Source organism: Bradysia coprophila (genome assembly GCF_014529535.1).
Source record: "Bradysia coprophila strain Holo2 chromosome IV unlocalized genomic scaffold, BU_Bcop_v1 contig_5, whole genome shotgun sequence".
NCBI lineage: Eukaryota > Metazoa > Arthropoda > Insecta > Diptera > Sciaridae > Bradysia > Bradysia coprophila.
In genome coordinates, this window is record NW_023503374.1 from 1325136 (window position 1) to 1349012 (window position 23877).

At 35.8% G+C, this 23877-nt stretch overlaps 2 protein-coding genes and 2 long non-coding RNA genes across 8 annotated transcripts in view; 1 reads left to right on the forward strand and 3 right to left on the reverse strand.

The window, feature by feature from the left end:
* The window catches only part of LOC119071494 (mucin-5AC), a 131637-nt gene that overhangs the window by 39535 nt on the left and 68225 nt on the right, over positions 1–23877 (reverse strand). The gene's annotated exons all lie outside the window — the stretch shown is intronic.
* LOC119071499 lies at positions 11830–19278 on the reverse strand. The gene is made up of 3 exons (XR_005086673.1): positions 19268–19278; positions 12145–12148; positions 11830–11959 (listed from the first exon to the last, which is right to left on the reverse strand). It is a non-coding gene; the product is annotated as an uncharacterized LOC119071499 (long non-coding RNA).
* Positions 11929–13247, forward strand: LOC119071500. Its single transcript, XR_005086674.1, has 2 exons — positions 11929–12000; positions 13137–13247. It is a non-coding gene; the product is annotated as an uncharacterized LOC119071500 (long non-coding RNA).
* On the reverse strand, positions 20962–22344 carry LOC119071495 (putative nuclease HARBI1). The gene is made up of 2 exons (XM_037176358.1): positions 22187–22344; positions 20962–22092 (listed from the first exon to the last, which is right to left on the reverse strand). The coding sequence occupies exons 1-2, from the start codon at positions 22291–22293 to the stop codon at positions 21102–21104; spliced, it is 1098 nt and encodes a 365-aa protein (XP_037032253.1). The 5' UTR covers positions 22294–22344; the 3' UTR covers positions 20962–21101.

The window sequence follows — 23877 nt, forward strand, 5'->3', positions numbered from 1 at the left end:
ACCTGACTCTTGAAAGAAAGTTTTTTATCCATGAGGAGGCCGAGATTCAAAACTTCATCCATATACGGTATTACGATACCATCAAGAAGGATACGCGGAAACAATTGGGTCTTCAGTACCGCATCACTCAACTCAGAAAAAACAATTGCCTGAGACTTCTTCGCGTTCAACGAAAGGCGATTCACACGTGTCCAGCGACTCACTGCATGCAGATCTTGGTTCAGCCTGAAAACAGACTCATTCAGACGACTCCTCTCAAACGAATAGAACAATTGAACGTCATCAGCAAACACGTGGTGTGCAACCGCCCTCAAGCACGCTGGAAGATCATTGATATATAGCGAAAAAAGAAGTGGGCCCAGGACCGAGCCCTGCGGTATACCAGACCTGTTGTGCAACGGCTCTGACACGAAACCACCAATGCTGACACACTGGTGTCGATCAGCGAGGTAGCTTCTAATGAGACTTACAGCTGAAGTCTCAAAGCCGAACCCAGCAGACAACTTAGAAAGGAGCCTAGAGTGATCAAGAGAGTCAAAAGCTTTGGAGAAATCGAGCAGCACCATAATCGTGAGACGCTTCCTCTCAAATGATTTTCTGATCTCGTCGGAGACATGAAGTAACGCAGTACTCGTACTATGTTTCTCCCTGAAGCCAGACTGATATTTGTCAAGTAAATCATTTGAGTTGAGGTACGCAACCACCTGCTCCTTCGCTAGAATCTCAAACACTTTTGATAGGCAAGGGAGAACACAAATCGGCCTAAAGTCATTTAATCCCCGAGATCTGCTCTTCTTATGAACCGGTAGCACCTTTGATAGCTTCCATACACGAGGTACAGCAGATGACGTCAATACATAGTTGGACTGACTTGTCATTGGGCCTCGGCCTGTTAGTTGGTCGGTAAACGATAAAAAATAAAATAAAATAAAAATAAAAATAGTTAACGATGTGCGTCAGCGGAGGCAAGACAAATGGCAAGATCATTTTAACAAACATCAAAGGGACTCCGTCAAGTCCAACCGAATTCGACTTAATTGAGTTAGCAGCCCTTGCAACATCGAGACTGGACACGTTAGAAAAGCTAAAATGCACATCGCGGTTCGGAGCAGAAGCAACGGCTGATCTGTGATCATCAACACCATGTGTGTGACCAGACTTAACAAGATGCTCATTAAACTCACCAGCTGTAAACTCAGGTTTAACGTTACTCGACGAAACTGCACCAATTTCCCGCAGGTTCCTCCAGAGAGCCTTCGACCCGAGCCCAGCATGAAGCTTAGGTTGCATGTAGTCATACTTAGCTTTCTTGATCAGATTTGTCACAAAGTTACGGAGACGACAGTAGTGAGATCTTGCAACCCGACCACGTCTATATTCAGACTCCGCAACATCTCTCTCAAGGATAGCTCTCTTTATTTCATTCGTAAACCAAGGCTGAGTAGAAGAAAGAGACTTACCAGCCCCGACAGTTTCCGTACAAATGAGTGAGGGAAGGGCAAATATTCCAAGAAAGTCCGTTGTAAGCCAAGAGAAAATCCTAATAATAATTTTACGAAAGAAAATCCCCAATTTCGTAGATAATCCTTTTAAAAGGCTCAAGTAAAAAGTAGAAAATCCTTGAAAAAATATCATCTGTAAATCCATCCAAAATCAGTTTTAAAAAAATCCTCGAAATCTGCTCCTCGCAAATGAGTCAATTTACCATTTTCAACCTTTTCGTCAACTCAAAATTATAAATTAAATTCGCAATCTACCTAACATGTTGTGCATATATGTACAAGCGTCAGTCACTTTAGTTAATTTTTAAAATGGTTTTTCATTTATCGGACCCGTTGTGGTATTATAATGTGTGAAATTGCACATTTCAATGAAAATGATGTAAAGGTCGTCAAGAATGAAATTGAAAGTAAATCTTTTTAGGTTTAACGCAAACAGGTAAGTATTGTAACACTTTGATTGCATCTGTCATTATGAAGATCGTCTTGTTCTGCAAAAACGTTTTTAGCCCCGTACGAGGTACTATAGGGACTATAGTATACGTATAATATGTCGTTTGTAACACTTGAGACTGGTGTACAGTACATGTACATACCCAATCTCAAGCGAATCTTGGGGCATTATCATGATCTTCAATATGAGGATCTCCTTAATTGAAGAAGCCGCCAAAGACTACATTCTATCGATCTATGTGTCATTGGCATCGGCTATCGAATAAGTTATGAGCTCCTCGAGGTGAAGTAACTATAGAACAAACGAAGTAATAGATTCGACATATATTCTGTGATATGCTCGACGTCTGTAAGAGATTAAATGGCCTTAACGACACCAATTCAGGAAAAAAATAGTTTATAAAAATCAGGTCACTGGATCATGAGCCTTGGCGTGATTATAAAGTGTTACACCTGTATAGGATTTCGCACGTATTTCGAATAAATTTTCACTGATTATGCGATTACGGGTCCGTACGGGACTAACGTTGCAGCGTCCTGCTACGATCTTCACTTCTTTTTTTTACATCGAAAACCATAACAATAGAGCAACTAAGTGAATTTAATTTTACTTAGAGTCGAATATAATTAACGAATAAAATCAGCTAAAATACACATTGGATCATTGGTGCAAAAATAGTTCGAAGGATTCTCAAAATGAATTTTAGTTTCATTCCATTATATTGACCATTCTTATAATGCAAAGAGATAATATTGCAAATCAATTCAACCTTAGATTGAAATAAGAAGTTTTTATTGCACATTTAAAGGCTGTTATATTTAGCGATACATTTTTTTCTGCGTCGTATTAGCCGTTCGTCAAATAGTATACTTTCACTCGTACACAAAATCTGACCAATTTGACCTAACATGCATTAATATTATTCTTGTTTTGCTGTGCAATTTGCATTATGAACTGCATTCAACTGAATCCATTTATATTGGAGCAATACGTGCAACAAGTTACTGACGCAATTCGATAAAAAAAATAAACTTTTTTGTCAATTATACTCGTTTACTGCCTCAATCAGATTAAAGATTTTTCTCAATTTTATGTAATATATGAGTAGACTGTATTGCTAGCATCCAGCCGTTTATTTATTTATACTTAATCTTTTATCGGATACGGTTATTGTTCATTTACAACGCAGGTGACACAACAGTCATTTTATCCCCTCCGATGAAACATCGGAAGCCTTTGTTGTGAATTAAGTTGTGTTTACCTCGTGAAAAAAATTGGACATTAAATTTTCTCGGGTATCTTGTGGCACTCGCTACGCTCGAAATGCAATTTCCAGCTTTTCTTCCGTCGTTGAACAAGTTAGTTTAGGCGAAAGTTGACTTCTCTCTCTCTCTCTCTCTCTCTCTTTAGCTCACAGTTTCCAACAAATGAGTAGCCGAACTCAGTTAATGCGACTCCAATTTTTGTTTTTATCACGACCGGTATGACCACATTGACATTGCAATGTAACGCGTAGTTAGATGTTGCAACAAAGAAAAACTATTTTCTCCAAAGAAGATTCACGCAATAAGATTATAAATCGCATGAAATAACAATAGTAGATCCCACATCATAGCCATAACAATAATCGTGATCGAATTGTCAATAAAAGCTATTTTTTAAACATGAATGAAAGATGTGCTTCAATTTTCTTCAAAACTGTTAGCTTAAACGGCCATTTGGCTTTGTTTCCGTTATTTATTTACGAGGTCTGTATACGTGATGAACACAAAACATCTATGCCATGGACCATAAAAATACAACAGATTTCTAACATAAACCAGAGCTCTTGAAAGTCCATTAAATAAGAAGCTCTGGGTTAAATAAAGTTTATGTATGAAATATGATGCTGTTTATTGCAATGATGAATTTGAGTTTGGTGTCACTGGACTGTATTGGTTGACAGATTTCTTTTTCAATTTTTTTCTTGATTTCTACAGCAAATGTGATAAATTGATAACTAGTCGAAACACTCAGGTGGTAAAATAATTTTACAATTTCAGAATAATTCTGTCCACTGATAGAATTGAGGAAAAATAGGCGACTTCTTAAGTATTTGGCAGAAAAATTTTGGTTTGACGTTTAAAACGTCACTTTGACAGATGGAATAGACCGACTTTTGATCCCAAGTGTCACAATTAGGACAATCGATGTTAACTGTTTGTCTTTCGATTAGTGGTCACCTTATGTCAAAGTATATTTTTATACTAATGAAGTAATAGATTTTGTTTTTAACGGTGAATTTTACTTCAAAGGAAAGCCACAACACATTAAATGAATGTATGGTCGCGGTACATTTACCATTTCTGAAAGGTGAAAAACAAACATGTTTTCAGGCTTGTAGTGTGATGAACCTTATTTCCTCCCCTCAATAGGCCACAGAAGGAGAAAATATGTGATTTCTCACCAGAAAAACTGTCATTTTGTTTTTAAAAATGGTAATGGGGAATTGATGTTTTCGTTTCGTGGAAGAAAAACGTTTTGTTCAACTCGGCATCTTTTTGGAATTCCCTATTTTCTTCCCGAGGTTAACAAATAACTATTTCGATGTGCAACGTGAATACAATTATAATTTTGCAATCGTTTCCGAAGATCTTTGATGAAAAGTTATTATATGCAACTACAGCAACTGCTAATCTTCTCGATTAAACAAGAAAAGAAGATGTCAACGAACCAAAGTTCGTACATGTACAAAGTAAATAAAAAAACGACTTCCTGAAGATTCTTCTTACTAATTTCTTGTAAACATGCCCAACGGTGGTCTCAAACTCATTTTCCTTTTAAACATTCGTCGTTAAAAAAAGCATAATTGGATACAAATAATGCATTTTCGCACACATTTTTATTGCTGATTTTCGTTTCCATGACCATAATTTGGAATTCTGAAAATATGGTGTATGTAACCGGCATAGCATACCCACACGACCACTTTAATTATGTTCAATTATAACTGAACCGTGAATACGATCGAATGCATGGATGGAATATTGAAAATCTGTCCAATATATTTTTGTTGTTTAAATGGCAAAAATAAATCAACTTTTTCGCATAAATATTAGAAAATGTTTGAAAACCGGTAAAATGATTTCATTAATAAAACGCAACAGCGTGCCAGCTTTAGGTATGAGATTTGTTTTTTGTTTTCAGTTTAATAAATTTTGTTTTGTAAATAAATTGCATGACATTTTAATGTGATAAAGTGTTAAAAACGGTGGCTGGTATGCCACCATTCTTCAAAGTTGTTGCCACAAAGATATTGGTTTTTTGTTTGCTTTCGGTTATTTCTAAATATCAACAGTCCAACCATTTTTACAAAGTATAATGTGTTGAGTGCTGTGACTTCGTTTAGCATCATGCAGCCAAAGATCGCCGTTATTAGATATAATAAATCTGATATTTAAATGAAACCCGAAGAATATTAAAATGTTTTCCATTCAGAATATTTGGGTAAAAGAGCTATGCAGACTTTTTAGATTTTATTGCACTTCAATTGATTCCAAATTTCGATTGGATTCGGCTATTGCACAGTTAAGTTATATTGCGAATGATAATAATGACCGATTGAATGATAAAGTTATGCTAAATTTTGAATTGTAATGTTGCACGTGTTTTGCATTTATGATTGATGATTTACTCTCTTGCTACCACATGTCTATTAGCAGATATAATTGGCGGAGGAGAGGTCCTATTAAACGTCGGCCTTTGTGTTTGACTATAAATGGATTTAATATAATGAAGCGAGATTTTGACTAAATTATTGAATCAAAGATATTCGTCGGTATTGACGTAGCAGTTTGACTAAAATTAAATTCAAATCAAATCGCAAAAAGTTCTAAATGGAAATTAATTTAAATTTCCTGATTTTCTTGAGATTCCAGTCGCGAATCTTTCGTTCGGTCTTATGAGAGAAACGCGAGAACTTCTTACTGAGAAGAGAAACGCTTGGAAATATTTTAGATTTATATCGTTGCTTAGCCTTAAATACGATTTGGAACAGATCAGACCAATCTGTTTTAATTTCAGATTCATCTAAATGGCCGTTCTATTAGGAGATTAAGCACCTCTGTCCAAAATGAATTTGACGATTTGGAAAGTTATGTATTTTCTTAACTAATTTTCTTGGAAAACACATCGGGTCCAATTTGCATTCCGAAATTGATTAATCGTACGATTATTGCTCTCAAGCATGATAATAAATAATGGAATAGTTGTTGAACGACTAATACCAAAAACAAAACTTTTGAAAATCCGACGCCTAGTCGTAAATTACAATGTTTTTAGACCCGTACGAAGTACTGGAGTCTTATAGGTTTACGCATACGTTTGTAACACGTCGAGTTGGACTCCCTGAGTAAGGGGAAACCTTTTGTGGTTGTCCAGTGATATCAAATCAGCGAAAAAAAAGTCCGTCCGTCTGTCCGTTCTCTAACTTAAGTAAAACGCATCCGATTTTGAAAATTCTTTTTCCCCTCCCGAGCAGTGGCCCAATAAGTGTTTTAGGTTTTTTCGAAGATATCTCCGGTCATTTAAACGTAACTCTCGTAAATGATACAGTAAATTAAATGAATGGTATTTACAACACCGATCGACAAAAAAAAGTTTATAGAAATCGGATCACCGACTCGTGAGTTAAAGCTCTTGGTGTACAGGGCGCCGAGCAGTTTTTGCTTGTAGGGCCCCCAAATTTGAACCTATTACTTTATTAGATAGGTATTGACCGTACCAATCAGGGAAAACAAAGTTTATGAAATTAGGTTCACTGAAGCGTGAGCTAGGTCTCTTTGCCACTCGGCCGTACAGTGAACGTGGAGTATTTAGTCAATATCTCGAGTAAATTTTGACCGAATTTCATGAATTTTTTTTTGTTTGAAAGGTATTAACGAATGTAAAGCGTCAGTACTATTTCCGGTCTCCTAACAAAATGGCTGTCGACGGCCATATTGGATTTTAGTAAAAGTGGAGTTAAAAGAATCGTGGCGGGCTTTCTCGAAACAGGGAAAGGTCACAAGCATTGTTTGAGTATCCAGCGAGAGGTAGTAGATCAAACGTTGCGCTCTTAACCAGGCGTTTGGAATGACTGTAAATCTACAGAGACATCATATATGTATTCTTCTTCTTTTTCAGCCTGTTTCTGTCCACTGCTGGATGTAGGCCTCTCCAACTTCTTTCCATTTCGTACGATCCATTGCCATTTGCTGCCAGTTTGTACCTCTGATATACATGAATGAACATCCTAAAACACTGAAAATCAACATAGCGAAACTGAAAACAAATTCAGAGGGTTTTTTAATCTTGGGAAAAATTGTACTTAGAGAGTTTCTGTTAACATAGAAGTAATTGGTTATGTGTGTGGGATGTTTCAGGCATTCCATATATGGACATCTATATATAACTATATACAGCCATATTGAGCTATATACAGGCATATACAGCTATATAATAGCATATTCATCTGTGAAATGTTTATTTATAGTGAAATATAGGTAAATATAGCGGTATATAGCTGTATTGGAATTTATGAAATTTGACTTCACAGGGCTTGCGATATTGCCTCCGGCAATTTATTTGTATGTAACAAGGCAAAAAATGGATAATGTAAGTGATTTTAAAGGGCGAATAGCTTTGAGTAATAAGAGTATGAAGTAAGAGAAATAAAGAGTTTCACACTAAAGGCTTTTGATACGAATAGGTGCTTCGTACGGGTCGGCGTTAGCTATGTTTCTTTGTGGATATCGGTGACAGCTCCTTTGAAAGTTTTTGCAATGGAAACATTTTCTAAGTACAGACAGGGTCAATAAAGTACCTTCCGCTACTCGTATGTGTTTGAAATTGGCCTTACTGCCTGCCCCATGCGAAAGTTGAGCATTACATAGTAATTTGCCCCATACCCTATTTATTGATTATACGTAGAATATTTCCGGTTATTTTTCATGAATTGTTTATTTGAAATTAAATTTTCGTATGGAGGTGGTAAAACAGATTACATTGGATGTTCCTGCGTACTTCATGAATTCGGGAACAATTTTGTGATACTCGCAAGCTTATTGGTGTGATAATTAACAACTTGATGCGGTAACTGTCTTTTCGATTAGTGTAGTTGTGTATCCTAGCCGAAGGTGAAGACACAGTCACCGAAGCTTGTTGCTCAAAAACACAAGAGGTAGTTTGTTTGTTTTTTTTAGATAGTAAAACGTATTGTGAAAAGGAGCGAAATTTCTGGCATCATACCTTAAAAGTTTACAACAAAAGAAGAACGACAGATAATAATGGACGATAAGGTAGTCGTTTATTGAAAGTGAATTTACAAAAACAACCTGCAGCAAGAAATGCAATGGCTATGATATCTGTAACAATTATAATCAGTGCCTTCAGATCAATAAAAAAATAATAATTTTTCGCAAAAAATTAGTCTCGTTTCCATTTATAGTAAAATTGTATCCAAAACGAAAATGTTTAGTGCCACACCGATACCTCGTTAGCGTGACGCGTAAAATGCTCGGAATTTTCTTTTTTTTTCCCTTTGTATAAGCATATCCCATTATTGAATCAATTTTAATTCCATAAAGTTAATTGACAATATTTCTGTTAGATTTTTGTTGTTGTAAGTAAAATCATAAATAGCTATTTTGCTAACTGGTTGGTAAATTGGGTTGTTTTACGCACTACATGTGAGATTCACCGACACGAGCGAAGCGAGTTCAGCAACATATCGTGTGCGGAAAACAACACTATTTGCTAACAAGTTAAACAACAAGATTCAAAATCACCACGAATTAACACATTTTAGTCAAATTCATTATTTTCATGCAAATACGTATCGTCAGCCATAACTAGCACATACTACTACGACAATAAAATCCGTGCGTAAGCAAATCTAACGCACGAACCTATCAATTTACGCACTGATATGAGTGTCATCTGTCATCCACCACAAATTCAATCCACTAAGTTACTGAAACTGGTGTACCAATTATGAATATTTTGACATTACAGTAGACAAATTCACTTTTATCCAAGTATGTACAGCATAGAGTGCCTTTTTACCTTCATTAAACTGCATTTTAAAGCGATTTTGTTTGTTTTATAAATACGGCACCTAACTAGTTTCTTTCGTATTTGCTATATGCCTGTGTGTACTCTTGTAAATAAATAAAATGAGCGAGAAATACTATGCCGTAATTTCATTAAATTTTTCTTTATTTTGGCTTTTGGCATGATAAAACGGTGTGTGCACATATGTAGAGCAAATTATTGCCTTATATTTTTCATATATATATAAGAAATGGTGCCCGAGCACAGCCCGAGTAATTATGTGAGTTTGATTAACAATTTATAATAAAATAGAAAATTCAGAAAATTGCACACACTGGATTATCGTATGGTTTCATATTTAAATTAATGGCATTATGTAAGCATTTGTTTCAGTTGAGGTGCACCATTTTCTGAAACAATTATCTCAGACAAAATGTTGTTTCTGCCCTATTACAAATTTGGTTGTTTTTATTTGATTAATTTAGAGTATGTAAAGCAGGTGAACGTGTAAACATTTTAGTAATAGTATATTACGTACTTGCTTGGAAATTCATTGTTTTGAACAGTGGGTGGTTTAGGTTTGGGCCCATACCTAGAGGCAAGTGTGATGATCCACTTGTAAAACTAACATTCAGGGACGTACGGTCAGAAACGATCTATCAACGATTCCAACAATGACCGCAAACCCGTAATGAGGCCATTACGTATCTGATGAATGTAAAATACAGTAAATAGGAACCGCACTACCTATTCTCATTATGAATATTTTATGGTTTTAACAGCTTTTTAAGTGTTTCTTAAAAATAATTTGAATTTTCATTCAGATTTTTCATGGTAAGTCTGTAAGTAGTTTTTGTTTTAGAAATCAATAATTGTTTCTCAGCTAGGTTCTTGTTAGTCTTCGTCTGAAAGATTTTTTTTTGAAGAATGATTTCTATGGTGAGATGAAAACATTGCTATTGAATGTGTTGTTGTTAGCATAATAATGCCGCTTCACAACAGCTCAAAACACACGAGGCATCGAATTTTGATGATCGAAAGCGTGTTTCGACCAAAATTTTCTTTGATGCTTAACGAAGCTAAACAAACTTTTCTCGGTTAAAGGTGTCAATGTTATCTGCGGATAAAATGCTGAAATAAAATTCCTGACTGAGACAGGCAAACTTTCGTTCAAGAACAATTAAATGTAAATACGATCCGGCCTCGCAATGGAGCTGGGCGGGACATATTGCAAGAAGGACAGACGAACGTTGGACCAAAAAGATCATGAACTGGCGACCATATAAAAGACGAGCTATAGGTAGACCACCAGAGAGATGGACAAACGGAATTAAGAATATTGCAGGTACAAACTGGCAGCAAATGGCAATGGATCGTACGAAATGGAAAGAAGTTGGAGAGGCCTACATCCAGCAGTGGATAGAAACAGGCTGAAAAAGAAGAAGAAGAAGAAGACGATCCGGCCTGTACTGGTTTATAGATGATGATGTTGAATGAAACATAAAGCAGCATAAAGTTGAGCATAACTCCGTTTACGCAAACGATCAAATCTAATTTAATTGTTAAACAAAACGTTACCAGCTGTCCCTCTTGTTGATGTAAAATATTAAAGAAAATTATCTTTTTTTCTATCTTGTTTATAGTTTTAAAGAGTGTGAACCGCGAAGAAGAAGAAGAAAAAACTGTGTCTGTTACATGAGTTCCTCGGTTTATCTATATTTTTATTGATGTTTATTGCTACTACTAACACTCGATGGCGAAAAAAAATCCATTTAACATCATTACGAACGAAAGATTCATGAGAAAATGGACGGCAAATTTTGATTAATACATAGACACATGCTAAGTAATAAATTACAATTTTTTTTTGCAATCTCCTTTCCATTTAATATACATGCTGAACGTAACACCAGAAAAGTAGCAAAATTTTTAATTAAGCAATTGGTTTTTGGCTACGATAATCTTTCGGCATCTTTATAAATTTTGAATTTAGTCATAACGTTTTGCAGCGTCATCTATACTCAACATATTCGCATGTTCTGTTTGTCAGAAAGATTAGTCCCTGCAACATGTATTAAAAGCAATGTAATGTGATAATCAGAGCAGGACCAAAGAGATGATAGAAGAGTATGATTAAAAGCTGCGAAACTAGTTCATTACATGTGAGGGAACAATTTTCTGATGAAAACAAACTCACAAGTGCGTTTTTGAGCAACAAGCTTCGGTATACAACTACACTGGTCGAAAAACAGTTGGCGGAACAAGTTGATCAAAAACACAGGAGTAAGTTTGCGAGTATCACAAAGTTATTTATATTAAAGGAAGTAATGAAGTACAAAGATTGATGTACACATAGAAAAATGGATGAGATGAAAATAGTCCATATGCAATGAATCATCTTCGCAGTTGGTAAATTATCATGTAATGGTCAACTTTCGCATAGGACATCCGAATTTCAAATAACCGAAATATTACGATACAAACAATCCCAAACTCAATGCGTAATCTCAATGCACATAATACAGTCAAAAAAAACTGATGGAAGCTCACTTTATCCTTGAGTTCTAACGTTGGGAGCACTTGGGAGCACTTAGAGGACATTCAAGGATTGTCATATTGTGGGGAATCATTCCAAGACACTTTGCTCTAGTAATTCATTCGGTTAAAATGATAAAAAAACATTCGAAAAGTTCAGGTAATTTCTCTTTTTTTTTAGAGAAAAATGTCTGTGGTAAGGGGGTGCTTCATAGCGCTATATCTCATGTTCTTCTGATACATACAAGCTCGGCAGGCTAGATCTGAAAGTGCTAGTCACCAGCTTTCCAACGCGTCCCCTAACGCGTTCCCTTTTATTTAGAACTGGCCAGGGAAATTGAGTTCAAAGTTAGTGGTTTTTCCGGTAAACTTTTCAGGGAACCCAGGATAACTCAGTGAACTTTACATTATCCAATACAAAAGTTGTTCTAGCGATTTCAGGTGAGCCAACCTTTCAGATTCTGGTCCAACCATAATAAAACATTCAGTTTTGACCGACAGGGCAGCATGCGACTTACTTTTCTCACTAATTCTGACTGTTTTTGAAAGAAGCGAAAGTGACTTACTTTTTCTTGATTTTTTTACTTTTCTCACTATTACCAACTATTTCAGACAAAACTATAGATAATCGGAACAATTTCTTTTTCCAACTTAAAATTTATTTAAAAAAAAAGACGTCAAAAAATTTGCAAAGATGTCGTGTTTGATGTTATATGAATGTTAAGATGTCAAGTTTCGCCGAGGTCCGATTTTCGAGATTTTTTGAAAGGTAGGAAAATCCCTCTGCAGTAATAGAAAGCCGAGGGGGAAACCACTCTTCTTTATTGATGTGATTAACATGATGACGAATTGGTGATTAACCAGTATTTGACCGGGGGAATCGTCGCAAAACTACAAATAAACGTGAAAAATAGAGGTTAATCAATGTTAATCACCGATTAACCGTGCGACCTCTAGAGTGCGTGCAGAATAAAACCTTTGCAGAAGCATCTGCAGGATTTTTTCTACTGGTCCTAGAATACAGCTATACCTACGGTTACTCGCAAATTTTCATAATATTTGCCATCGCAAGCTTATATTCTACCAAAAAAATCTCTACGGATTTCAAATGTCCATAGGATGAGCAAACTAAAAGTGTAAAATGATGTTCTCTACTAAAAATCACAATTTAAAAAGCAATCGTTCGAGGAATCATGTTCAAAAAAGAAAGGGGAAAATAATCTTTACTCGCTATATCCCCCAAACACTCGTTTTAAGCCAATGACAGTTTGCAGGAGTAGTCACGAGTAAAATTACCGACGTTGTCTCTAAGTAATCAATAAATTACACACGAATTTCGTGTTCCTCTTTCAAATTTTTGATCGTCCTCACGTTTCCAACAAGGGCTAAAGTTTACGTTTCTTTTTCTTACTAGAAGGTGAAAGTAAGTGCTTCAAATTGACGATTTAGAGTTGGTTTTTTTCACTATTCGATCACTTTTTTAAAACAATTTATAGTGAAAATACCAACTATATTCGGCAAAATTGATCACTTTTTTACTATTTTCTTAAGAAAAATCACATGCCGCCCTGACCGAGATATTTTACTTTTAAGTTTTAAACTAATACCGATTTTTACCGGTTCAAAAAACCCAAACAAAAATTAGTTAGGAAAGTCTGGTCCCCCAATCATATTCAGTCGTTAAAAATCAAAAAAGTTCTGAATCGAGGCGGAGGACATAAGAACCCGGACGATAAGTCCAATGGATATTACAACTAGGAAAATTATTCGCTCCCATGGTTTTCGCCGCGAAATGTCTTGAACAACGAAAGAAATTTCTGATTAAAAATGCAAAATTCGAAAAGAAAAATGCGAGCAAACATTTTTAACGAGTGAATGGTTGTGGCTGTAAACTAAAATAAAATCGGAGTACTGATTAAGTGAGAAATAAATAAAATCGGAAACAATTACGAAATCTAATAAATGTAACCTATTTCATGTAATTGAAAATAATAAAAAAAACACTTTCACTAAAAGCACCGCCAACGTAATTCTAGTCATATTGTCTCGATCGACGTCTTTGAACGATGTGTGTGCAGATATCTTTTTTTTTGCTGTAATGTAATGTTGCTCTTTGAAACGGATAATTTGAATAACACAACAAATTTCAACCATAAAATGACAAAATTGAAATAAAATTTAATTGAAAACATCTAACCGTTCGACACAAAACGAACGGCAAAGTTAAGAATATTACATCATACAAGCACGTTATAGCACATAAAACATCGAAAACGTTGAAAGACTTAAAATAGAAGTTCAGTTGCAACTGCCCAACATAATGACCTTTCTTGACAATAAATTAAACCGAATATGAAGCCATGGCGAATATAATTTAAAATTGAATTTAATTTCGATCGAAAAATGCATTCATTTCGTGTGTGTGTGTGTCTGTGATATTTGGAACGGCGAGCTCATAAATCTTTCAATTGCAAACAAAAATTTCATAGAAAATTTATAGATCAAAGCACTAAATAGAATGGCAAAAAATGTAATTCAAACTCAAATTAATCAGTCGCTACAATCTAAATGCTTTATGCATATGATTCAACTGTCAATTTCCTTCTTTCGATTACATTTCAGTTCGATACGAAAAAATTCCGTGACATTTCTGGTATGATCTATCGGATCGGTTTTTTTTCCTTCGTCTCTCCTCTCCGTTTCCATTCATTTATTTATTTGAGGCCAAGCCATAGGATATATATACAAAGTTGTCAGCGTTCTAATTTGCAATATTTTTCTTTTTCAATTTTTATCAATTTTACAATTTCAGTAGGTAGACAGGAGACAAAATCATTGCATAACGTTCGATCTATCGATAACGTTTTCAAAAAGGAAAATGTATAACAACATCAGAAAATCGAGTCAATTGATAGTTTATCACCATAGCCATAGGGCAATATCATAAACAGATACACGAAAATATAGTTTAAAATATATTCGAACAATCATACCGGGGGAAAATTATTCGACGGTTATAACAGCAGTAAGAATTATATCAGGTTGCAGTTGTAACACTATATCAGCAATGACAAAGCTATAGCTTGCTGCTGGTACGCATATGAAACATTCTAGTACGTTATGCGACCTATGCAATTCCATAATGAGGCTGGGAGTTTTTTTTTCTAATGTATGTATGTATGTATATATTTATTTTGTACAATCTAGATATTTAAGTGTTGAACGCACCAAAAGATGAATAAATTGAATCAATTCAATCTCCAACCTTTATTTTTATACCGGTCATGAACAGTTGAAATTGATTGGAGATCTCTCAAACAAATTTTCGATATTTAATTTGTTTAATACTAACTTGCACCTATGCAAGTAAACACTCATTTTAAAAAATTGAACTTGATTGGAGATCACTTTAAAGTATTTCGATACTTATTGTTCAGTGTTTATATTAAAAATCGAAGAGTTTAGTTTGCGTATGAGGTGGTCAAACATTTCAAGAAACATTTGTTCCGATAAAATGTAAGAAGTGTTGGTATGCATTGCATGAACTCTTGCTCGAGATATTGCGAATTTGACTTGTAATAGTTATTAAGTTAAAATTCCTACCTCTTACACCTAATTTGTTTCAAACAAAAGATTAAAGAGACTGTATGTTACTTAGTATCAGAGTTCCGGCATAACCAAAAACTAAAAGTTACGACTCTTAACGTTACGCCCGTAACGAACATCTATAACGTTATTTGTACCTGTAACGATATTTAAAAACTACGGTTTCCTTAGCAATCCTTAAGTTTTTTGTGCATAACGTTCTCGCTCGCTGAAAATTTTCAGTAAGGGGGAGACTACATATCGGAAGGCTTATCGTTTGTAAATTGTAAATGATTGTAATTGATATTCTGGGCAAATAAACGAAATTGAAAATTGAAACTACGGTTTCAGAATACTATAACGTTACATAATATGGTGAAACTTGGACTTAACTTAACTTGGAACGTTAAGGAACCCTGCTTAGTATAATGGTCGGTCTATAATAATCTATCTTCCACCTTTGTTTCTAAATCGGCTAACTTCGTTGAAAGATGTCATTGTGCGGCTTGATTTTTCAGCAAAAGCATTTGAGGAAAATATTAAATAATATAATTCGAAACTAACTTCAACGAAGCAGACAGACAGGAATTTGAGGGCAGGCCTTAAGTCAAAACAATATTTTTATATAAAAAAAAATTATATGAAAAGAACGATTTTACACCCGCAAGCATGTAGAAAACATTTAAACTAGACTTCTGTTATCGATATAGCAACAAAAATAATATAGATTTCTTGTAAATGTCACGAATGTTACAACTAAAACATCTTGATTCGACCGAAATATATAACACAACAAATGATTACAAATGATAATATGCCTTCCGCCTGTCAAAAGTAAAATACGAAAATTTAGATGGTCGGTGAATTAATATTAGGGTGAGAAAAACTGAGTTTCACTCTTGTTATTTCCCTTATTATGCTAAATTAATGAACATCACTCCAACATCATCATACCCAATCGATCACATCACAAATTAAATAGCGCAAATAACAAAGGTGTGTGCGATATTTTTACGTCATATTATTGAATGTGTTTATTGTCAGTGAAGAAGTTAATCTAGTATACATTTCAATAAACTTCTCGGTAAACGTAACATAACCTCAATATTTATGCATGTGATTATATTGAAAAAGGTGCAAGTGCAGTGCGTGTTGATAAAATGTCTACGATAAAAAACAAACCAACAGTCCAACCAAAACGTCGTTCACGAATATTGAGCATTCAGAAGAAGAACTTGGTTTCTTTGGTTGAAAACTTCTTTATTCGTTTACATGGAAATTGCTCTAGTGTTAACTTTGAAGAAATCAACATGATCAATTGGCAGAGAATCGCTTCCATACTAAATACTATGGGACCTCCAAAGGAAGCGGATCAATGGAAACATGTAATTTCAACTTGTATTGCTTCTGTTACAACCTGTACATCAAACTTACATTTATCTTTCAGTCTTTCTACTTCATGAAAAATCGTATACGCAAGAAGGTAGAGGTCATAAAAAAGTATGGCGGTCACCCGCGAGACAATTTATCTGATTTGGATTTTAAAATCTACGACATGTCGCCTGTTGATAATTATGCCATTGAGGATATCTTCGATAGCACTCAGATGTCGAATCTCGACGAAAACATTGAGAATGACGAAATTCTTACGAGTCTAGAGGACAATGCTGCAGACGATTTGGATAACATGAATGGAGCCAACGAGACGTACCTGGACGACAACTTTGCCGAGTTGAACGATTTGTTTGACAACTACGATTTGGTTCAAGAAAATGATGATGTCGGTGGTTCGACTAAGATTTTGGTCATGGAATCACCTGAAGAGTTGGAGGCGTACATGAATGAGCCTGTGATTGAAGAAGAAATTCTACCGGAAACGGAAGATATCGAAGATCAGACAGTCGATGAATTCCATGACTGCTCTGAATATACACATGTACAGTCTCAGCGTTCATTGGAAAATCGTGTATCGTCATCGTATACAACCGCTCAACCGCTGCGTAGCCAAACCAGTGAAAATTTTCCATCCGGAAGTCGTACTCTCGGACAAGGAAACGAGTTTGCCGATGTAAACGAATTACGTGATACAGAATTGCAAGGAAGTGTTACAGAAGTTTTGACGCCAGTCTCAAATAAGCCTGCAGAAGCTGCAAAGGTTAGGTAATAGAAAAACTGAACTTAAAGAAACTAATTCCGAAAACAATTACAGCAAAGTGTCAGAATCCCAGAAGTCCAAAAAGAGAGGCTAGTCCAGCTCATACAAAACAACTTTTTTAAGGCTGTGGGGCAATTTGTTGGCGTCAATGGTAAACATATAAAATCGAGTTTTTGGAAAACAGTTGCCAAAGAACTGAATACGTTGGGTCCGCCACGATCTGCAGAGCAGTGGAAAACGGTAATGTGTTTAAAAATGCCCATAATTGTTTGTTTCATATTTCCCAATAATTTTAAATTAAGTCTGGATTTCCCTCAATTTTTTCTCTTCGAGATAATTTTGATTTTGAATCTTCAACAGCAGAAAGTTAAATTACTTGTCCTTTCATTTCATTATCTCTGCTAGACAAGAACCATTGAACTTTTTTCTGTTAATTTGCTAATTTTCAAGTATTTAGCCAACACCCGCTCCGCTATCGTATTTGGATGCAACAATATTCCTTATAGACAAACGTCAAAGTTCTTTTACCTTCCGTAGTAGTCCATAGTAGTAAATTATGTACTGGTTACTTGTTAAGTTCCCCGGAAACGAGGTTAACGCTAATGTAAATAAAAATTTAAGAAAAACGAGTTTCCGTGAATACAAGTGGGTACAAGAATAAAAATTTGATTGTACTTCGAAAGGCAAAAAAAATTAGATCTTCTGACTGGACCTACTCTTGTTTGTCGTTCTAAAATTATCTTCATAAAATATGATTACAGTAACATTCCACAAGATTTTATTGCGCGTTTCCATATTCTCAGACATTCAATAATATCAAAGCCGGTGCAAAGTCAAAACTTGCCGATAACCATAATGTTCCTGAGTACGTGCCCCAAAAACATTTGACGAGACTCGAGGAAAAAATCGTCTCGATATTCGGTATGGACAACATGGACGGGCATCAGAGTCTAGGCGAGTCAGGATTTCGTTATGCAGAGGTATGCAAAGGTTTCCGTTTCATCGTTATTAGTCAAAATCAATTCCGTTTTTCAAAGTGTCTAAGTTTGATATTTTCCATATCTTGAATATAAGTGAATGTTTAGTCGATCAGCTTTATATGCATAAGTGAATTCCATCATTTATGCAGTCAATTTTCTGTGTTTTTTTTACTTCCAAGATCGAATTCACAAATAATTTTATATTTCACTGCAGACTGTACCTCAGGCTCGTCGCACGGAAACACAACCAGCACGAGGCCATACGAATATCCAACAAATGGAAGTTGAGCAAGATGTGCCAGCACCACGGGTCTGTCACACGGGAACACCACAGGCACAAGAAAATACGAATATGGATCCGATAGAATTCGAACAAGAAGTGTTACGAGAAATACTCGAAGAAATTCGAAGCGAGACGAATGAATCGGAGTGTCAAGAGACGTCGGAACGAAACTTCTGTCGACCATCTTCATCAAATCACATGAAATCAATTGACATTCCTAAGTACGGAGAAAACAGCACAATCGTCTCTTCACGTCCGATAAGTGTCAATATGTCACGTCCGGAAAATACTGGAATTCAACGTCTGGGAAGAGCCTCTTCCCGTGCGGAAAGAGACCTCATTTCACGGCCGGAACCCGATTCTTCCCGTCCGAATAGTGTTAACACTTTACGTTCGGAAAGTTTCGGTAATTCACGTCTGGAAAGAGCCTCTTCCCGTGCGGAAAGAGACCTCTTTTCACGGCCGGAAACCGATTCTTCTCGTCCGAAAAGTGTCAACACTTTACGTTCGGTAAGTTTCGGTAATTCACGTTTGGAAACATCCTCGTCTCGTCCAGAAAGAGATTTCATTTCGCGGCCGGAAACCGATACTTCTTCTTTTGAAAGAGGCGGACCTTCACATCGACAAGATTCTTCATTCGAACCTCCGCGTGTACGCCGAAGAGTGCGTTCGCCGTCACCCGTCGAATCCGTCACTGGTATAAACCAATTTTTCAATGATGGCGACAATGACAGTGAAACGGGTAGTCCACGTTCCAACAGTCGTCGATCTATTCGCGAAAACCGAACTGTGGCGAAAAAACCGAGAGACCGTTCAGACTTGAGGAACGTAAGTTAAAATTTATATTGAGATTCTGTGAGCAGAGCAGATTTAGTTATTTCACTTGGTACATTCCTATTTGATGAGTTATTTAACTTTTGGATACAATAAGCTTAAAGTAAATTCTTATTTAACTGAATTGCCTGTATGATTCTGAGATGCAAATACCCAACGGTGAAACATTTAGGATTTTCAAATGCAATTTAATTGGTACAATTTTCTCGATTTCCCAATGTCATTATGTTCGACAATATTCAGAATTTTTTGTTGGAAGTAGACAAGTTTACATTTATCTTTTGAAATCTCAAATGCGTTTTCTTTCATGCATACAGAGACATACGAGCCACGAAATGGTGCAATATTCAATTAGCGCACAGGAGCGATTTATTGACGACTCGAACAGAAATCACGCAGAAATGCTTCACCTCAATGACAGAAACCATATGGAGATGGTTGGGATGTTCACTTCAACCTTGTCAGCTTTAGTGGATGTTGCGCGAGAGTTTGTAAACAAACGCTAATTGGCCTATACATTTTCATTTCGCTATTTTTAATTTTGGTAAAAGCATGGCTTTGATTTTAAATCGAAAGATAGGCAAAATTTTGTTGAAGGGATCTCCAGGTATACTATTTTTTTTCACTGAATTTGTGACAAATTGATTAGTTTGATTAGTAAAACTTTATTGTAGCGATCTCCAATCTTGTTCCACTTGCCATTTTAATATTTGATTGAATTGTACAGAACTTTGGTCAGTGAAATTTGTTTAAGAGATCTCCAATCTTGTTCAACTTGTTATTTTAATCTTTAATTTAATAAACAATTTTATCGCAGTTTAGTTTGAAGTTAAGATGAGAAGATTTTTACCCCGTACTAGCGTGTTTGTAATACATACGACTCGTAGTAAAGGCAAAATGTACCTAGGCCTGAAACAGCTTTATCCTCAACTGTTCAGTGAATTGTCGTTTAATAAATATTTAGACGAATAGTGAGATTGCGATTTCCAATTACAGTTACTAGTTGGCAACTTGAAAACTGTAATTTGAATTTACTTATAAATTTTAAGTTTTACGTCAAAGTATAACTATAAGAGGAAATCACAATCTTTCTGATTATTTTCTGTAACTATTCGGTTTTCATCCAACTCATAACTAGGACTAATCCAGACAGAAAAGATTTGAATAAATATTGTGACAAGCAGGGATCTGGAAAAATGACTAATTTAACTTCTCGGTTTTTGCCCTATTTTCAATCATGTGATATGAGCCTCCCTGGAAAATGACTTCATTTTTCGTACAAAAATGATTGAAAATAGGGAATACAGGCAATGACCTGAACTGCAACTGAACTAAAACACCGCACAACTTTGAAACGTTTTGCCCAAATAAATGTAGAAAAGCTGAGATTGATGTTTTTAAAGTTCTGTATTTCAAATTACTGTTTTCGTGGCTACTCAAATTCGTTCAACGACAAAACTTTATTCAAGCAATCTCCAATCTTATTCAACTAGTTGCCAACTTGTCGTTGAAAAAAAAAAATGCAAAATTTTATTGAAGCAATCTCCAATCTTATTCAACTTGAGAAGTTGCCAAAGGTTGTCGTTTAAAAAAAAATGGCAAAATTTTGCTGAAGAGATCTCCAATCTTATTCAACTTAAGATGTTGCCAAAAGTTGTCGTTTAAAAAAAAATCAAAATTTTGTTGAAGAGATCTCCAATCTTGTTCAATGTTGCTGATTGTTTGTGAAGTATCGTGCCACATTATTGCGTACTTCAATCCCACGTCGAAGTTCATCGTACGAGATGTCGGGACCATCAAAGTTTTCTTCAAAGTCAGGGACCATGTCCTCGAATATGGGCTCAATATCGTTTACCGAGTAATTTCTTGCAATTAAAAAATTGTGGAGGACGGTGCAAGAATAAATTATGTAGCCGCTCATCAATGTGTCGTACCGTAACTTCCGTTCCGACAGCAAGCATCGGAATCTTGCCTTGAGTAGGCCTATAGCTCGCTCAACCAACGATCGAAGCTGTCGATGTCGTTTGTTGTAGTGTTTTGCAGCTGTTGTGTTTGGTGTCTCATACGGCTTTAATAACCACGGTTGCAAGGGATAGCCATTATCCGCAAGCATGAAATAACGCCAATCCGATCCCGATGCATTACACATTGTCCGCACTGTAGAATTTACAAGAGATGCTCTCCATATTAAAGAGTCATGTGTAGAGCCGGGATACCGAGCGTTGACACTTAAAAACCGCATTCGGATATCACACACGAATTGTGTGTTAATTGCGTGATATGATTTTCGGCTGACATGGGCGTGTTCGATGAGATGCGACATTGCTGAGAGAGCAATCAACGAACCATCTACAAAAGCAAAGGCACCGGGATAATCTGCATGCTGTTGTAGTTCGTCATGAAGACGTTTAACTCCCTCAATGTTATCCGGAAATTGCACAAACTGGTCCATAAGTTTCGTTGTTATAACGTAGCTGTAGCCTCGAATGCACTTCGACACATTGGATTGAGACATCATTGCAAACGCATCCGAAGCAACCCGCCGCTGGTAGCTTCCACTGGCGTAAAAATTTAGTACCGAACAAAACTGGACCGACATGGGAATATCCGGACATGGATTACCCTTCGAATTTGCTTTTATAATATCCAAAAACTCTAATGCTAAGCATCGCGGCAGTCTGTACATTTCTCTGAATCTGAAAACGGAGAAAATACGAAGAATATTTGCGATGTTTTCTGTGTCAAAGCCTTCAGTGGGATAGTTCAAATGAAATGACTCTTAACTGTTACCTTTCATCCGGCATATCGAAAGGGTCTAATGTGTCTCTTAAATATCTTCGTGTGTCTTTCATAAATACTTTGTTTCTGTGATATTCAATTGCAGCTAAACTGAGCATTTTTACTCTTATTTTTATTAATACCGTTCTGACCGTTCTGACACACACGCGCTTTTCTTGTATAATGACATTCATGACATTGGAATATTTTACGAATTGTACTAGATTTATTCTGACAACTGCGAAATTGGCATGATCCATTTTTATGTATACTGTTATGCTGTTATAAGTAGTGAATAATTTTCCCCCCGGTTCGAGTTTCCTCCCATGACAGGCTTTACCAGATTATCATTAAACGGCCACATGCTCAATGCATTATCAGCGAACACACAGCACAAAAAAGTGAAAGCAATTGATTTGAAAATTGTTATAGTTTTAAATAATAATAGTAATAGCAAGCAAGAACAACCATTACATATAATTGTCGATTTTGCTATGTGCTCTCGTTTGAAAATCCAGACCATAGATAAAAACAAACGAAAGAAATAAAAAATGAAATTGTAACAGAAAGAAATAGTTGATCGAAAAACTGTATCACATTTTATAAAGTTACCTTACACCAGACCTGAAATACATGTTTGAATTTTCGTTTCTGGTATTAATGATAATCTATTATACAAACCGCGTCTACAATCGACTCAACTTGTTAAATAATATTTTAATTCGATTGATTCAGTTAACCCTTTCATTATAGCTCTGGTTGACAGAAGATATGAATCGTTGCATAGAAATTGTGTACCGCGTACCGGAAATCATGCAGCTAAGACAAAAGCAATAATTTATGTATTTGATTCGAGTCGTTGCTCTGTAAATAAATAATTAACAGCCGAATCCATGAATACATCCCTGATACATTTTAACAAAAAGCTACGACTTCTGTACGTACCTCAACAGCTATTTTGTTAGACTTTCAATGTATTGTCATCATACTAAGCCAACACCATTTGCCTCTAGGGGCCGAATCTGCAGCTATATACATACACATAACCATGACTAAGATATGATGACAGCATCAATTTAGTACGTATAAACGCTGTGAAATCGCTGGGTTTAATAAAAATTACAGTTTTTATGACTATGCTGATGGGTAAATTTGCCAAAGCTTTGCATCATCATCGTTTTTTGTCCCGATCCGCTTCATTAGCAACGTAATTTAGGTCTGTGCAAATTATGGTCGTATTTCGTTTCGACGGTGGTCTCTCATTTTCTTGTTAATAACCAGACGAGGTTCGATTGGTCATCAGAGGGTTAACATCGTTTCAATAAATAATAATTAAACTCCATTACTCAATAATAAATTGTCTCATTAATGACAGGTTCATATAGAATTGTGTATTACGTTACCATTGTTAATGCCTTTGTATACAATATGTTGCGTGTCTGACATCATATCGAATGGGAAGTAATGTGGAAGCGAAACGTATCGATACATCGAATTCAATGTGAGATCTCGCACAATAAATGGTAGGTCGTGTGTTGACCTTCTCGCAACACTAACTAGTGATGAATTGATGAGCTACACATATCATAGAATTACGGAACTGTAATATTGACTGTTGAATAATAATTTCGACTCTAACGACGATTATAATTGTAAATTGTAAATTGCGCCGACCAATGAGAACGACGAGACTTCTCTCTCTC